The sequence below is a fragment of the Muntiacus reevesi genome, chromosome 9 (assembly GCF_963930625.1).
Source record: "Muntiacus reevesi chromosome 9, mMunRee1.1, whole genome shotgun sequence".
NCBI lineage: Eukaryota > Metazoa > Chordata > Mammalia > Artiodactyla > Cervidae > Muntiacus > Muntiacus reevesi.
In genome coordinates this window covers 47,428,335-47,442,648 of record NC_089257.1, presented here as the reverse complement: position 1 = coordinate 47,442,648, position 14,314 = coordinate 47,428,335, and the positions used below count along the sequence as shown (strand labels likewise).

Genomic DNA, 14,314 nt, shown 5'->3' with positions numbered 1-14,314 from the left:
TCCCATCTGCTCTCCCCCATCAGAGGCGCTGGTGCTACAGGCTCTGGATTAGACAGGGGGGCTAAGCCAGCCCCACACCAAACTCCCCGGGCCTCCCCAGCATGGGTCCTACTATAGAGAGAAGGTCAGAGTCCTACCGTGAGGCGGTGAATGTCTTGGGAGAGGAGCCCTATCTGCGTCACGGTGCCTTCCGAAGGTGCCATCTGTAAAACGGGCAGTGTCCTGGTCAGCGCTTGTGGACTGAGCTTGGGATTCGCAGAGGTGGCTTGCGAGTCCTACCCAGTCTGGGCCTGCTCCCCAGGAGAGTGGGCAAGGAGTGGGCCAGGCCCTGGGGAGCGACACATGGGTGGAGCACACACTGCTTGTCCCTGGGGAAAGGCAGAGCTTCCACTGCCCCACACCGTCACATACACTCCTGCGTCCCCACTCCAGTGCCAGCTCTGAGGGGACACAGGAGCAGGGCACAGATGGGCCCATTCAGGGCAACCCTTCAGCACAGGTGCAGCATTCCAGCTATTCCCAGGAGCAGGGAGAGGTGGGGAGGAGGCCTTTCTGATGCTGAACAGACTGACAGTCTTTGGCCCCAGCAGGACCTCAGACACTGATGCTCCGGGATAGGCATAGCCAGGTATCCTCATCCCAGGAACCTCCCCGCCTGCTCAGCCAATGCCAGTCCGCTCCTCCTCCCCTAAACCTTTGTGGACGTTGTAGATTTGCCCTTTGAGGACACTGCATATAACCCATCATTTTACAGGTGGGAAAACTGGGCCCCCACCCGGAGATACAGGACTTGCTTGAGGCCGCACAGAGAGTTAGTGACATCACAGTCCCATGCAGGGTTTGAAAGCAGGCACATGCGGAGAAGTCTCCCACCAGGACACTATAAGAAAGGAACAAGGGGTAAAGCCTGCTCTGACTGCAGCTCTAAACTGCCGTGCCCAGCTGTCAGCCCCGGGGAGCACCTCTCATCAGCGGTCCCGGCCCTGGGATCAAACAGCAGCCGTGCTAATAACTTGCAAGCTGGTGCCCACATTCCTTGCTAACTGGACTTCAAAGGAGGCCAGGAGGCCATGGCCTCAGGCTGCTGGTACTTTGCCTCGCCTCCATCTGGGACAGAACCAGTGTTCAAACTGGGCTCATGAGGCCTGCTGCGGCCACCAGTTATGATGCTGCTGTCGGGATTCTGCAGACAAGGCCCAGGGGACCCAGTGGAGCCAAAAGCTGCACTGGGCCCAACTGGGATTTCAGGAGCAGGAGCCCAGACTGGCGGGTGCGTCCCTCCCCTGTCCTTGGCCACACCAGGCCCACCTGGAAGACCCACTTTCGGTCAGTCAGCCTCTAAATCGGGAGGACAGGTCTGTTCCAGCCCTGCCAATACAGAGCAACCCCTACACAGGCCCAGGGAGGGCAGTCACAGTGGAACTCACACAACACATGCAAGAACAGAGGCCTGCCAGCAAGGCAGGCCTGCTTCCCCCTGCCAGATTGGAAACCAGCTTCGGGGTCTGCACGACAGCAGAATGTGAGACGCAAAATGCCTCTGGGCTTCCCACTGGGTGGTGCACCCTAACATGAGGCCATAGGCTCCTCCAAAGGCTGGGGGGGGGGCGGGGGGCGGTGACTCCTTGCCCCATCCCCCTTTCCCAGGACATGCGCAAATTCCAGCCCAGCTCAGCAGTGGGGGATCTCGAGCAGCACTCCAGCTGTCTATGTGCCCACCTTGCTCCCCTGGACACGCTTAGAGATAGGCTGTGCTGCTCGCTTTCTACATAAATACGGGCTTTATTACCGAAAGAGACCACCTCTGAGTAAAGTCACGACAGTTCCATTGTCCCCACAGCAGAAGGCCCTGCTCTGTTCCTGCAGCCAACACTCTGGCCACAGGCCCAAGGCACTTGGGACTGCTTTCCACGGGGGAGCAGCTGAGGGGCCTGAGAGCTGAGCCCCTCAGGGTTGACTGCGGTCTCGGGACCTGTGTCCAAGCTCAGGTGTGGCCACCAGTGCTGTAGGTGGACATTCGGACTTACCAAAAATGTACAAGCATCCTAAAGTGTCCTTCCTCCTGAGTCCCCAAGTCTGGCCCCTTAGCAAAGATGCAGCTCCATACCTGGCCACCCGCAGGGTTCGGAGAAAGACGCCCAGGGGTGCGCAATGGCTGGAATGTTCTCTGTGGGTCATGCGCATATGCGGGGGTGAGGTGAGTTACATGGTGACACACGCGGAGTTACTGTGAGCTCTCGGGATGCACAGACAGCACAGGTGACAAAGGCATCAGCTGATCGGTCCCACCTGGTCCAACCCGTCCAGCTCAGGGGCATCAAGTGTGCTGAGGCCCCGGGTGCCGCTGTAGGCCCTGTGACCATCACCGACACTGTTGCTGGGCTCCATTGGGCAAATGTAGTCCGTTGATTCATCAAACTTCTTTTTTCTTATGTTTCCAAAATGTGAAAATCCCAGCTTCCTTGGCTAAAACACAGCAGATGCAAGATGATGAGAAAGAGATGACTGAGCAGGTATGCAGCTACCCTGACAATACATTTTAGAGCAGGCCTGTGAGGGAAAGAATAAGGCAAACTGCTTCTAGAAAAACTCTCTTCACAAAAATAGTACTCCTGGAAGCAACTGGCCTGCTGGGGAGAGGCCAACAGATCAACTGCCCTGAGTAAGCAGAGCTGCTCCTCCAAGGCTCCGTGCCCAAAATTCTTGCCCTGTGATGTTGACATTCCCTGGGAGGACTTGGGACTCCCTGAAGATGCTGCAGTCTGTAGAGGCCAAGCTCACAGGGCTTGGCACCACATGGGGAGCACTCCCCGCCTTCTCACAGCACCTAGGGCAGCCACACAGAGAGCCCTTCCTGCCTGCTCCAGCACCGGAGCTGTGCTGACTCGGCAGGACAGTTCAGGCAGGGGGGAAGTGTGAGATTCAGAGCCCCAGTGAGTGGTGCTGGTGATCAGATGACCTCGGGACCTCTGATAGCTGTGTGCTGGCCACCCCCAGGGCTGGCTCCCACAGGGCCACTCGTTGAGTTGGTAAGACAGCTCTAACTGGCACAGGGCAGCCGCACTCAGGAACTTGTCTGCTTTGCAAAATAAGTCAAGGTAGCATCAGGAAAGAGGACTGGATGCTGCCTGCACATCATTTCTGTGTAAAGAAACCTGCACACCCTTGGACTCAAGAGTGGCCGGGAACTGGCCTAACAAAGAGTAACATAAAATCAAACCAAAGGTAGAAGCCAAAGCAGAAGTCACGAGAGCCTCCTCATCCAGGCAGCCCACTTGGGTTTGGCACCAGGTCCTGGCTTATCTGCTGCCCAAGTTAAGGGCCAGAAGGCAGGTCCCTGTGGCCACCCCAGAAAGGGCCTGGCAACTCACCCGGACTTTGGCTGTGGTGGTCAGTGGTGTGTAAGCAGGTGAGGTCATTCTCTCTCGCTTCTCCTGCTCAGCCTCAGGGCCGATCAAGGCATTGAATTTGGTGGTCAGGTGACGTCTGAGGAGCGTTTTTTGTGGTGGGATGTTGAGAAGCATGGCCAGGGTGTCCCCTGTGAAGCGTGGCTCTAGAATCTAAGAAGAAATCAGACCAGTCAGTCAGTGGTGACCACCAGTAGTTCCAGGTGATGACACTGAGAAACAGGCTCCCATCGACCTGGGTGCCTCCAGGGTACTTGTCCTGTGTCCCCACCCCCTGGCTCCCTGGCACGGGGCCTGACTCTGTGACTGACCAGTGGAGAGCTGTGCCCTCTTAGCCAAGGCTGTCTTCCCCTCTCATCCCTTGTCATCCAGGGTCCACTCTGGATGACGTCAAAGTCACCCTTCCTCATTTCTCTGCTAGCTTTGCCTCTTGAGAGCTCTGAGTGCTGAGATGGATCGTTCCGTGACGAGCAGGTGACATCTAGGTGCCCTCTCCCTCCCCAGCCCTGTTTCTCTAGCAGCAGGTGGAGCTGCCTGGTTAATGGGCAGTTTTCATGCAGACCCCTTGTCCTGGACTCCTCTGGGCCTGTAACTGGGAAAGTCTTTCCAGAGCCCATCTTATTTCCCTGAAGCCCATTAAGTCTCAACCTCAAGGGATAAAATTCTACTTTGAGATTTCAATTTATGCAAGGAGTTCAGATGAAGTATCAACTTTCTTACTGGGATGCATGTCTAGCCCTTAGACGTCAGTTCCTGAATACCCCAGGAGCACCGAGGCAAGTGGACCAGCTCAAAGAGCCACTCACAATGAGCCCTCCATGGACGCCACTCCCACGAAGGTTGGGCGCGTATTCCGCCAGGTCCACGGACCGCAACCACTCCATCACCCTGTGGTTGGACCACTGCACAACTTCTGAAGGAGAGAGGTTACTCTGTGAGAGGGAGAAGGAGAGTGGCGAAGTCAGGCCTACAGGTCCTACCAGGCTCCTCTGTGGAGCCAGCCCCTGTGAATCAGTCAGCCCTAGATGCCTCACCCAGGCCAACCCTCATGCCTACTGACCCAGGCCTCCATGCCAGCTGCCTGAGAGCCTGCCTAGTTTCCAAGAAATTAAGCTCTCACTCAAGGTGCATGATCTTCTACTCAGATATCTAATTCCAGAATCCTGTTACGCCCTGACTCTGGTTACTTCGAGACTTACACATGAAGGCATGGAGTTATTCATTCAGTGATTCAGAAACACTTTAAAGGAGGACTACCGATTATGAGCTGAGTGTTTTATAGAATAACGGTCTCACTGGCGTGGCCAAATGTTTTAGGAGAATACACATTAAGATACTTACACCTATGTGCCCTCAAGTGGCATCTGGGTGCCCAGCCCTGTGCCTGACATATAGAAGGCATTCAAAACATGCTCTGTTGAACAGGGAGAAAAGAGGGGATGGAGAGTACGGACAGGAGTTTTCAATCCCCTGGGAAGCTGAGTAGTACTCTTAAAGCAGGGTTAGACTTGTTCCCAGAACACAGGAGGCAGGGTATTACCGACAATCTTGTAGAAGAACTCAGGTTCATGGAAGATTATCAGGGGATTCCCCAGGATGCGGGTTGCTGTGTTTACCTCTACTATTTCTTCTCTAGCAAAACCTGCTCATGGATTCCCTGTGAATCTGGAGGTCAGTTAATGTTCTACCTACCCAGAGATTCTGAAATACCTGGTTTCCTCATAGGCTCTTTTCCACTCCTCTGCATACTTTGACATCATCTTTCCATTTTGTCTCACCCTCTCTCTCCTTTGCTCCACTTCCTCATCCCCTTTAATCATCATAATGTCTTTAAAAGACTTGCTGCCACTGCCCTCCGGCCCATAGCATGTATCTTCCCCCAGGGAGCTGGACATTGGAGGTAATAGTGGCTGCAATGGGACAGAGTTCAGGCCACAGGCATGTTGGGGCACCATGAAGCCCCAGCAAAGGGAAGAATCCACAGCGTGGTCCCAAACGCAGCCACTTAGTGACGATAATGTCCTGGTTTTCGAACGCCCTATCTTACAGGTGTCCTGGCTCAGGGCTACCTGGACAGGTAGCGCCCTGCCCTTACCTCATCAGCTGGCCGCCGGTGCAGGCAGTGAGGATTGAACTTGTTGACATGCAGCACGTGAATGGCACATTTGATGCTGAGATGATGTAGTTGGCTGGTGACTTTTAGGAAGAGTAGATCATTCTGGAAGAACAAAGTTTTGGTGCATGAACCAGAGCTTCTGAAGTGACAAACACCCCATGAGGAGCCTTTCCAGACCATACAAAACAACACGGACACAGCAACAGTTCTCCTTAGCACAATAGTTCATGCTTTGCTACTTGGGGCGTCTTATGTGACAAATGACACTATTTTAAGACCTTAAGAATGTGCCAAAGGTGGTGGAATCAAGTGTAAAATAACCTCCATGGGGACGCCTGCATTGAGCTGGGTGCTCATGGGGATGACTGAAACACTGAGGGAAAGGTCCTCACCACCGTCAGATACTGCAGCATCCGCCCGTCAACTCTGGATTCATGAAACTGGTCTTTGTACTGGGGTAAGCCAATATCATCAAGCCAACCTACAGAAATGGGGAAGTGAGACTTGTGAAAATGGGAGACTGTGGATGCAAAAAAACATAAAAAGAAAGCAGCAGCAAATTATCATTCAAGTTCCAGCTGTGTTTCCCCTAAAGTTTAGTAATCTGTCTGCCTGTCCCAAGGAGACAGCTGCCTTTGAGGCACACATTCCCAGGGAGCTGCCAGAAACACACACACATCTGCCTGTCCTTACGTGTTACCCAAATGTGGTCCAGCAGTGCAGACTTCTCCTCCTGCTTGGTGTTGATGGCTTTCACTGCTAAAACCAGCTTTTTCCTGTGAAGAGGGTGCTTAATTCCTAGCTCCTGAAAGTGAAAGATGGAGACAGATGTGAAATCTCGGCAGGCAGCCCAGCTCTCAGAGGCTCCTGTGTCTGGGTGGAGATTCTCCAGTGGGTGGAGCAGACCTCTGCCCACTGCCCTGGGATCAACCCACAGCAATAGAATCTTGGCCTCCTTTGCCCATCTTCCTACGTGTGGGCATGTTGTCAGGGTGGTGGGTGGGAAGGAATGGGGGGAATTCATCTTCCCATGCATTGGTTTGGGGAGAAGTAGGAGCCTCCTCGCCCAGGGCTCAGCCCATACCTTTTCCATGTCCTGAGGGGTAGCTGTCAGTAATGTGTGGCCAGAAGTCACCCATTGCCTCGCAAAGATGACATACTGAGCCAGGCCGAAGTCCTCCAGCCATGTGCACACACGCTCTGTGCTCCATTGAGCAAAGGGGGCGTTGGCGTCACTGGAAGCAGGAAATGACCCTGTTAGCGTGAGGGCCTGGGCTCCATCTGAACAAATAGGGCCTCACGAAAACGGACTAGGTGTAAACAAACAACCCTACAATGGGATCCAGTTGAACCACAACATACTCATTCAAGACAGACTCTTGAGTTTCCTGGGATAACACCTGGTGGGAATCTCAGATCTGCAGCTGCTGAGAGCTTGGGGCAGTTACACGCGCCTCAGGAGGCTGTGCTCAAGAACTTCACTGATGGCGCAGTGGTAAAGAATCTGCCTGCCAATGCAGGGGACACAGGAGATATGGGTTTGATCTCTATGTTGGGAAGATCCCCTGGAATAGGAAATGACAACCCATTCCAGTATTTTTACCTGGAAAATCCCATGGACAGAGGAGCCTGGAGGGCTACAGTCCATGGTGTTGCAAAGAGTGGGACATGACTGAGGGATTTAACACACACATACACAGGAAGCTGTGCTCACACGAACACGCAGTCCACATACATACACACTTGAACCAAAGCCAAGAGTCACAGCCCCATTAGGATTTAGATCCACACCTGAATCATGTTTTACACAGTGTTTAATATCATTTTTACGAAAATGCTTAGAAAACTAGAGAAAGACTATCAGCACTCAAACATTAAAAGAAAAACAAAAAACTCTGATTATCAAGTTAATATCTTATTTACTAATGAAATACTAGGGCATTCACATTAAAGTCAATAAAAAGACTATTTTTTTTATCACACTAGTAACACTGGTTAGATTTGCAGTGAGTATAAGAAGAGATAGAATAAAAAGCAAAAATATAGCTATTAGAAAGGTAGAAATAAAATCACTCTTTTCAGAATGACATGATTGTTTACCTAGAAAACCCAAGAGAACTCAATAAGGTGGCTAGTTATAAAATACACATACTCCTAATATTTACATGACATATAATTTTCTATATACCAATGCACAGACACTAATATTTTTATTACAATAATTTTAAATCCCACTGATAGCAACCAAAATTATAAAATGTCTAAGAGCTGCCTTTACGAGAATTGAGTGGGTCCTTGTGTGTGGGGATGGGGGAGGTGGTAACTATGACATTCAACTGAGCAATATAAAAAGGACATGAATAAATGAAGAGCTAGATCATGTTCCTAGACAGGAAGCCTGGGTTTTACAAAGCCATCAATTCTTAAAGACATCAATTTTTCATTTAAAGCCTGAATATAATGGCACACTCAAATCCCAGTTGAGTTGTGGAGGGTACTGGGGAGGTTGATAAAGCAACCTCATATCCATTTTTTTAAAATAAAGGAGGATTCACGTTATATAGAAGACTGGCTATTCCAAAAGATTGCTTCTAAGATAGTACTTCTAAAATGCTGGTTAAAAAACAATTCTTTTTTTAATGCCTGAATGAGGCATTTAAAAATTCCTTGAAAGTGAGAGGATTTCTTTAAAGAGTCAGGATGACCAGAAAGCACCATGTTAGAACAAGCAGGAGATGATGTGCGCCTTAGAGCAGGTGCTGGTCGCTCAGCCTGGAGCCTAGGTTTTTAATGAATCATGAATAAGCGCAGATCTAGGTTTTTTGAGACCTGGACCTTATAAAAGTTAGGGCTAGGACCTCTTTAAGAATTGAATGCAGATGGAATATGTGAATACACAATTTGAATACAAAATTAGGAACAAAATCCATATTTAGAATTTAAAAAAATCACAGAAGTTACAAATCTAACTAAAATGGAAAAATATCATGGAATCCAGAAAAATAAAGTTTTTATTAATTCCAAATACACTTCTATGGTGCTTTACCTTCATATTTGGTACTCTCTGCTTGCTTCATATGTCAACAACTCAATAATATAGCTGTCCTTCTGTATCTGCTAGGGGATTGGTTTCAGGACCCTGTAGACACCAAAATCCAGGGATGCTCAAGCCCTTGAGATAAAATGGCATAGTTCACTCAGCCCTCTGTATTTGTGAGTTCTGCATCCATGGGTTCAACCAGTAGAAATCTGATCTGTGGTTATTTGAATCTGTGGTTGGGGCAGGGCTCTATTTTCTGTGAGAAGCTTAATTCCACCTTCCTTCTAACACAATGGACCAATATTTGTTATTTTGATAGTTTTTTTAAAAAAAAACTTGCAGCTTAACAATTTAAAAATGGTATTGTTAAATACAATTTTAGAATCATTAAATTTAGGAAAACTATCAAGTGTCCTTTAGATATGACCTATAAAATTCCACAGCATTCAAGCTTTTTGGTGTTTATCTTAAATATTTTTTGAATTGACATTTATTTAATGTTCTTATTGCTGTTGCATATTAGGAAACATCATCTTGGTCAAAGTAAGTATATCATATAAAATCATCAAGAAATTTTCATCTTTTGCCAATGTGTTCATATGATTCACTTTACTGAACAATAATCAAGGAACCTATACACTACTTTGAGTACATCATGCAAAATGTGCGGCTGGATAAAACACAAGCTGGAATCAAGATTGCTGGGAGAAATAACAACTTCAGATAGGCAGATGATACCACACTAATGGCAGAAAGCAAGGAGGAACTAAACAGCCTCTTGATGAAAGTGAAAGAGGAAAGTGAAAAAGCTGGCTTCAAACTCAACACCAAAAAACTACAAATCATGGCATCAGGTCCCATCACTTTATGGCAAATAGATGGGGAAACAATGGAAACAGTGACAGACTTTGTTTTCTTGGTCTCCAAAATCACTGCCGACAATGACTGTAGCCATGAAATTAAAAGACACTTGCTCCTAGAAGAAAAGCTGACCAACCTAGACAGCGTATTAAAAAACAAGAGACATCACTTTGCTGACAAAGGTCCGTCTAGTCAAACCTATGTTTTTTTCAGTAGTCATGTACAGATGTGAGCGTTAGTTAGACCATAAAGAGGGCTGAGCGCCAAATAATTGATTCTTTCAAACCCTGGTGCTGGAGAAGACTCTTGAGAGTTCCTTAGCAGGGAGATCAAAGCGGTCAATCCTAAAGGAAATCAACCCTGATTATTCATTGGAAGGACTTATGCTGATGCTGAAGCTCCAATACTTGGGCCACCTGATGCGAAGAGCTGACTCACTGGAAAAGACCCTGATGCTCAGAAAGATTGAAGGCAAGAGAAGGGGGTGACAGAGGATGAAATGGTTGGATGGCGTCACTGACTTAATGGACATGAATTTGAGCAAACTCAGGGAGACAGTAAAGGATAGGGAAGCCTGGCGTACTGCAGTTCATGGGGCTGCAAAGAGTGAGACATGGCTTAGCAACTGAGCAACAACAACAAAATTCACTATTTTTGTTTGGAATTTATCTGTTGCTCTTGGTGAATTATTGCATTTGGTTTGATCTGGGATTTTTTGTGTATATATTTTTCTTAATATCTGAATAGTTTCTTTTAATTTCAGTGCTTACTTTATCACTTTTATTTCACAGTCTATTAGCTTTTAAGTTTAGTTTCTAAGTTTCTGGGAATTGGGAAGAAACAAATGTTCTGCATATCAGAGAGACATTTTAGTTCTGAGGTGAAATAAGTGTTTCTGAGACAGTAATTTGAATACCTCTGTCCCGTAGACCTTTTCAAAACATCCTAGAGCTCTGACATGCTCCCCTACCCTTCATCATCTTCCCATTTCTCGCTTTGTGAATGGTCTCTGCTCTCCTAAGCCTGTGGCATTCCCACAGTAGCAAACCCAACCTCCCCACCTCCTGGGGTTCTGTCAGTGCCAGGGTCTTCCATACTCTTGTCCGGGGCTGAACATGGTGTTAAGTAATTTAGAGATGACAGTAAAGTACCTTTCATATACAGCCAAACCACTTATTTTACTGACATGTTCCAAAACGTCTTTCCGAATTGCAGTTAAAATGATGTAAGTGCAATTTATCCAACAGGCCATTCCCATAGTAGACGAGGAAGACAGGGAGCACTTAGCATTGTATGTATTTCATTAGTCCTTTTCTGAAAAGAGAGGACTTCTGTTTTGAATAAGCACCAAGAGAACCAAATCTCCTGTTTAGGATTTTACAAATCTGATGATTGGAAAGACTTTCCACAGACTAGCTTCTGGTTTTGTATATTTCAAATGTTCTTTCTTTTCCCACTACCCCATACTTCTGAAACCAAATGCCAGAGGACGAGTTCGTTTTGGAACGAGATCTGGGACTTTGAGTCTCTGTGTCAGAGTGCTGGGCACACTGGCACGTTGCAAGCCATTTTTATAGTAGGACAGCTAATTAATGAAACCTTAGTAAACTAAACATGAAGTGACTGCAAACCACATAAACGTAATTCCACCAAACCCAAACTTAACGGATTCCCAACTCAACTTCCCCTAAATCAGATCCCAAGAACGCCCATGGCTATTCCACTGTCATCTGATATTAGTCTAAACGTAGACCAAGAGAAAGTTGGAATAAAGAGTCAGCAGTCTCAAAACTGTTTGTGTTTGAAATGTCTTACTTATGAAAAAATTTCAAAACACATGGCTTTGTAAGTACATTGAGTAGACCCTCTCTGGACTGTGGAAGGGGCCCAGACAAGTAAATGACCTTGGGACAAAGACAGTGAAAGGGGGTCTGAGGCAGGGGAGCACTCTGATCAGAGACTCCTCATAAGCTAGAGTCACTAAGGCGATATACTCTGTAGACGAACTCAGAAAACCCCTCCAGCGATGGGGGCCAGACATGTGGCTTTAAAGTTTGCCTGACTTAAACATTTACACTCTACTTTTTCTTGGGGAAAAAAAACTGTCACTGCACACCAAAATAAATCTATAAATAGATGACTTTTGAAGTTTTTAAAAATTACTTTTGAAAAATTCATTGTTTAAAACTAGTTTAAAAAAAAATCATTGAAAAATTTTAAAACAAAATAATGAAAGATATCACAAAGGAAAAGTTGGCAACTTATTGTACACAAGCCTAAAAATTTCATATATCAAAGTAAAGTCTGCAACAAACTTGAAAAATCATCTATCACAATTTTTAGATGTGGCTTAATATCTTACTATACTGTATAGAGAACTAGAAATTAAATAACTAATTAAAAGATATTCATAGCTAAATAAAAATGGGCAGAAATGCTCACAATTCACAGAAGAAATAAGCATGTAAACAAAATTAACAATAAGAATGTAATTTGGGGACACCTATAAAACTGGGAGTTTAAACAAAGAAAAGCTGCAAACAGTTAACGCTGACAAGGTTGTAGGTTAACAAGCTCTCACTGTCCAGCAGTGCTGTGTGTGCGTGTGTGAGGCACTCAGTCATGTCTGGCTCTGCGGCCACTCAGACTCCTCTGTCCACTGGAACGTAAATCAGCAAAACAGGAAAAATTTTAAACATGGATTCTTCTATAACCTGAGCGTTCCTATGAAATGTCATTATCAAATATTATATTAGCAAACAACTGTTCCACTGGAAAAAAAAGAAAGGATTAGGACTGGAGATGTTCAGTAACAATGAACTTTTGCCTATAGGAATATTGGTGACAATATTTTTTAAAGGCTATACCTAAATATCTATAAACTATAAATGCCAGAGAGTATTAGCATATAATTATATCACATTTCTGTTTAAGAGTAATAAAGGCCTTTCTTTCCCACCAGCAAGCTCGTTTTTGTTAGCATAAGCACAGCTGTGATAAACACACAGTCTCATCAGGCCTTCATTCCCATTCTCCTTGTCATCCATTGTTACTGTTAACAAAGCACAAAGACATCCAAACAAAGCAACTCTGTGGTTGGAACTGCAGTTCTGCCTTTGGCAGAGAAAGTTCCCCACACTGGCCTCCCCACACCAAAGTGACTTGGCAGACGGTGAATGGGCCCCTTAACTACGCAGTCCTGCTCTAAGGAAAAACGCCTAAGGGTCTTAGAGAAGTTCTTACACCCAACCAATGATCCCCTCTTCAAGAATAAATCCAAAGGAAAGCCAGAAGTGGAACAAAATTTCATCATTCAAGCTTATGGTGGCTTTATTATTTCATCCCAGAACCATTAATGTCTAAGGTCAGAAGACTGCCAAGTAGACTAGAATACTCATGGAATACATGGAAACGCTTCCTGTGGCTCATTTTCTAATGGCTCTGAATTGGTCTCTGCCTTCTCAGACCATATGCTTAGATTCTCTAGCCTCTAAAAACTAACATTTGCTGAGCATTTACGTTTCTGACTAGAAAGGTAAACACAGATCCACAACCCTCGCAGAGCAGGACCAGGAGGGCTACGCATCCTCGGGTTTTCTCTGCAAGACATCTGGAGGATGGGTCTGGGGACACTCACCAAAGGTCCCGACAGTGTACATGGGAAAGCCTGGCAAGGTCTGGGAACCTGAGGGGGCTGGGTGGGGAAGCAGGGTACGTCCACAGGGGTGCAGGTCTGAGAACAGCATGCCACACCAGGGAAACATCACTCTCCCTTCACTAAGGTCTAGACTGTTGTTGTAACTAGAATTAGTATGCAAGCTGTGCACATCCTAGTCATTACGTGCACTTGGCAATCTCAGGGGGATGAAAATTAAGAGGGTTAAACCTTACATTTTGGAATTCCCTGATGGTACAGAGGATGAGAATCCATCTGCCAATGCCAGGAACACAGGTTTGATCCCTAGTCTGGGAAGATCCCACAGGCCACGGAGCAACTGTGCTCATGCGCCACAACTACTGAAGCTTGTGTACCCTAAAGTCCACACACCACAACTACTGAGTCCACGGGCTGCAACTACTGAAGCCCGTGTGCCTAGAGCCTGTGCTCAGCAAACAAGAGAAGCCACCACGAGAGGTCTGAGCACTGCAGTGAAGAGTAGTCCCTCACTCACTCCAACTAGAGAAAGCCCACATGCAGCAATGAAGACCCAGCGCAGCCAAAAACAAACAAAATCCTTACTTTTTACTGTTTGGCTAAATTTAAAATGTCACAGTCCAATCTTGAGAAAGGGCCCCCTGGAGCCTGTTCAATGACTGAGAAACTCAGACTTTAGTAGGAGATATTCCACTGGAGATGATATATTGAGGGGATCATCTGATGGGAGCAGAGGTTATGGAAAAGGGTTTCCCTAAGACACAGGACTAAAGGTTCACCTGGGCAGGTCGGAAGGGAGAGGCTCTTCTCCGAGCAGGGAGATTTGGGGAAAGTGGGGGGATAAAGCTGGTGGCGAGAGGGTGTCCACCAGGGCGAACACTGGAAAAGTTTCTTTCTTTTTTTTTAATGCTTTTTTTATTTGGGTGTGATGGGAACAGCTGTGAAAAAACTTCCCATTCTGATCCCTTTATAAGTCCTTCCAAGCTGCCCCTGCAGGAAGGTTTGGTACCGTGTGTCATGAGGGATCAGGGCCGATCTGCCTGCTGCCCCTCACCCTTTTGCAGGTCTGTGTGAAAGGAGGGGCTGCCCCAGAATAAGGCCGTGCTCTCTTCCCACCAGTCTTCCTGGGGAAGGGGACCCTTCAATGTGGCCAGCTGATGCCACAGTTAAATGTGTAGGAGCTCACGTGAGCCTCCTAAGAACTTTCACAAGCACTTGTTTTTGACCCCACACTT

The 14,314-nt window shown here is 46.9% G+C and overlaps 1 protein-coding gene across 11 annotated transcripts in view; it reads right to left on the bottom strand.

Moving 5' to 3' along the window:
* PPFIBP2 (PPFIA binding protein 2) overlaps positions 1 to 14,314 on the bottom strand; it is a 161,060-nt gene that overhangs the window by 9,374 nt on the left and 137,372 nt on the right. For 7 of the 11 annotated variants that reach the window (XM_065944479.1, XM_065944480.1, XM_065944482.1 and 4 more), the window contains 8 exons: positions 6,608 to 6,758; positions 6,217 to 6,328; positions 5,916 to 6,004; positions 5,503 to 5,625; positions 4,214 to 4,339; positions 3,372 to 3,560; positions 2,290 to 2,466; positions 138 to 203 (listed from right to left, as the gene is read on the bottom strand). In XM_065944479.1, coding sequence (XP_065800551.1) covers positions 138 to 203; positions 2,290 to 2,466; positions 3,372 to 3,560; positions 4,214 to 4,339; positions 5,503 to 5,625; positions 5,916 to 6,004; positions 6,217 to 6,328; positions 6,608 to 6,758 — 1,033 coding nt within the window. Of the gene's footprint in view, positions 1 to 137; positions 204 to 1,758; positions 2,467 to 3,371; positions 3,561 to 4,213; positions 4,340 to 5,502; positions 5,626 to 5,915; positions 6,005 to 6,216; positions 6,329 to 6,607; positions 6,759 to 14,314 lie in introns of those variants that run through there. The other 4 variants (XM_065944488.1, XM_065944487.1, XM_065944478.1 and 1 more) reach the window with 3 other exon arrangements.